Source organism: Lethenteron reissneri, chromosome 70 (genome assembly GCF_015708825.2).
Source record: "Lethenteron reissneri isolate LAM-NWPU_2019-01 chromosome 70, ASM1570882v1, whole genome shotgun sequence".
Lineage (NCBI taxonomy): Eukaryota > Metazoa > Chordata > Hyperoartia > Petromyzontiformes > Petromyzontidae > Lethenteron > Lethenteron reissneri.
The window spans coordinates 308,735-312,123 of record NC_083848.1 but is presented as its reverse complement, the minus strand read 5'-3'; the positions used below and the strand labels follow the sequence as shown (position 1 = coordinate 312,123).

Below are 3,389 nucleotides of genomic sequence, written 5' to 3'. Positions count from 1 at the left end.
CTGTAAAGTCACGTAGGTAAAACATCAAAATTAATAAAAATAAAATAAAGATCCCGACGTTTCGGAGGCAACACAAGTCTCCGTCATCAGGTGGGACCGTCACAGCCAGATTAGCTGCATCAAGTGAGGCAATGATTCAAGATGTAATCCCTTGAAAGCGAGTTGAGGGGGGAGGAGAGGGGGGGGGGAGCTCATCAGAATGTGGTAGCCAATGAATGGAACGTATCGGGAGGGAGGGGGGCGGGGCCAAAAGGGTGGGCGACGGCGTGGAAGCGATTGTGCGCAAGCGACAAAGTGCTGCACACGCCAACGCATTGGACAGAGAGGGGGAGAGGGGGAGGCCTGATACACATGATAGAAAAGAACGAAAATGCCCATGTTTATACCAACAATGAACAATGAAGAGATTACTGTTAAACACTGGGGATGTTAACACTCGGTAAAGTGAAGTAAAATAGTGCCTGTCAGATAAGATGGTCCAAAAAAGTGTAATTAAGTCTTTTTTGCGTGGTTAATAACATCTTTCCAATGATTACTAAGTTTGTACCCATCATCACGGTTGAAATTATGTCTGTGTTTGTATATTTGTATGGCTTCGTGTACAAACCTTTGATGGTAGCCAGGAGGTTTGCAGAGAACCTTGGTCTCGGAAAAGACAATTTCATGAGAGCCCACCGAGTTGTAGCAATGATCGGCAACGGACTTACATGGAGACCTGTAGACTCCGAAATGGTTCCGCTGAACCCCGCGTGTGTGATGTTTCCCCCCCCACGTGATGGTTTGACCCTATCGCAGGCCACGCTGGGTCGTACCAGTGCTGCCCAAGGGGGAGCTGGAGGTACTTCTGGAGGCCGCCATTGACCTCTGCAAAAAAGGTGGGTGGAAGGGGGTGGTGGGTCATGTGAGAGAGTAGGTGAGTGAGTAGGTGGGTGAGTGAGCGCCTGGGTCATTGAGTGGGTGGGTGAGCGGCTGAGCGAGCGACTGGATGAGTGAGTGGTTAGGTGAGCGAGAGAGTGGATGAGTGGATGAGTGAGCAGCTGGGTAATTTAGTGGGTGGGCATATGAATGAGTGGCTGGGTGGGTGAGCGGTTGGGTGGGTGAGCGGATGATTGAGTGGCTAGTTGGTTGAGTGGCCGAGTGAGTGGGTGAGATAGATAGTAGGTGGGTGAGATAGTGGGTGGGCAGGTGAGCTTGTGGCCGGATGAGTGGTTTGGTGAGTGCGTGGCCGGATGAGTGGGCTGTTGAGTGAGTGGATTAGTTAGTGGACGGGTGAGTGAGTGGCTGGGCGGGTTGGTTAGTGAGTGGGTGAGTGGGTGAGTGAGTGAGAGGTGATTGTGCTGCAGGGTTGGACCTGAAGAGCGAGGCGTGCCAGCGGTTTTTCCGTGATGGTCTAACCATCTCCTTCACCAAGATCCTCACCGACGAGGCGGTCAGCGGCTGGAAATATGAGATACACGTATGTACACACGCACAGAGACGCACACACGCACATACACACACAAAGGACAAAGATCCCCCGTATAGCCTTGACAGACTGCAGGGGCAAGTGCTGTTCGCGAGCACCTATGAAGGCCAGCACGGCACACGAGGGGGTGGGTGGCCAACACCACGTCCGGCCGCCTTTGTCTCCCTAGTGGAGATGTTTACACATCGCACCAGGTACTCATTTGAGGCTGAGTCGACCTAGGGGAGGCCTAGGACCGGTTCAAATAATCGTCACTGGCGGTGTTGACCGTGAGTGGGAATTGAACCCGGATCGCCAGGTTAGTAGCGCAGCGCTAACCACTACACTACCGCTCCCCTCACATGCACAGATACACACACACCAATACCCGCTATTCACCACTAAGTGACGGTGATATCACCACAGCACATGTGCCAAGTCAGGTGCACTTTGAGGCCACGTGAAGTGTCGAAGGCTCGCTGACAGGAAGTCATGGGACAGACCCAGGTGCCATGGGTTGGCTGACTGAGATGCGCAAGCTGTACCCCCTATTGTGCTCCTCTGCCCTCCGTTGTTCCTGGAGGGCGACTGCCTCCAACTGCCCAGTAGCGTCTTTCACGAACCTCCTCCATAGAGGCCGATCTTGACACCGCTGGTACCAGTCTTCGACAAGTCCACTCAGCTCCACATTCTCACATATTGCATTAGTTCATCTCTTTTCTAGCAAACAGAAGCTGCTTGGGCATGCAGTGGCTGGGCATGGGGGCTACATGACCCAGCCACACATGGGCACACACACGCACAGACACACACGCACAGATGCACAGAGAAACACACGCATATTAATATGCACACACATGTACGGAGATATACACACGCATGAAGATACACGCACACAGATGCACGGACATATCTACGGAGATGCGTGCATGCACGGACACACACACGGTCACCGTCAGCGCACACAGGCTTTTTCAAGTCCATGGTGGTTGATGGTAAAAGGAGTCTATGCATCGGTCAGCTGATCAGTCAGTTGATCGGTCAGCTGATCACCGCCAATGGCGGAGCCAGGATTTTCAGGTAAGGAGGGCAGCCCCTCAAGCTATGAAAAATGATTGGAGTTGTTAGTGAGGATTTGTCCCTTGCTTTTTATTCGACGGCGATGGCGGAGGTATCGATCGAGGGTTGAATTCGAACCGCGTTGTGTGATCGGCATCGCGCTCGCTGAAGGTGTTGATGCCTTCAGGGAAGTCGTGTCTTGTGTACGCAACTGCGCACAATTCTGTGAGTCACTTATAACCGCTTTGCCGTTACTTATTGCCATTTATGGACTATTGTCCTATCATCTCATAGAGTCTCTGGCACGTAATAATATGCTACACGGTGGCAGTGGGGGTCGCAAAATGCCGAATTATTACTAATAAATCCCAATGATCCGATCGAAATTATGGATTTCGATCGGATCATTGTGGGGGCACGTGCCACCCCACCCCCCACTGGCTCCGCCTGTGATCACCACTCTTCAGGCACAAGTGGCGCCGTCTGGGGCCGCTGCTTTTCCTTGTCCGCAACTTATCCCGTGTCGCCCTCCTCTCTCCCTCCACACACACGCACACACCCACACACGCACACGCACACTCGCACACACACACATGCGCACACACACACACACACCCGCACACACACACGCGTACACACACACCCACACACACATCCACACACGTGCACTTGCATGCGCGTGTGCAGCGCTGCATCATCTCGAACACGCACCGGCTGGTGGAGCTGTGCGTGTGCAAGCTGGCGCAGGACTGGTTCCCGCTGCTGGAGCTGCTGGCCACGGCGCTCAACCCGCACTGCAAGTTCCACATCTACAACGGCACGCGCGCCAGCGAGAGCGTGCCGGCAGGCGCCACGCCCACGGACGAGGAGCTGCACGCGCGCCCAC

The 3,389-nt window shown here is 53.9% G+C and overlaps 1 protein-coding gene across 1 annotated transcript in view; it reads left to right on the top strand.

Moving 5' to 3' along the window:
• The first annotated feature begins 729 nt into the window (after positions 1-729).
• LOC133360970 (probable ubiquitin carboxyl-terminal hydrolase FAF-X) overlaps positions 730-3,389 on the top strand; it is a 34,388-nt gene continuing 31,728 nt past the window's right edge. The window contains exons 1-4 of the mRNA XM_061579851.1: positions 730-749; positions 796-875; positions 1,344-1,456; positions 3,191-3,389. The exon at positions 3,191-3,389 is cut by the window's right edge and continues 20 nt beyond it. Of these exons, the coding sequence (XP_061435835.1) occupies positions 730-749; positions 796-875; positions 1,344-1,456; positions 3,191-3,389 (412 nt within the window). The remainder of the gene's footprint in view (positions 750-795; positions 876-1,343; positions 1,457-3,190) is intronic.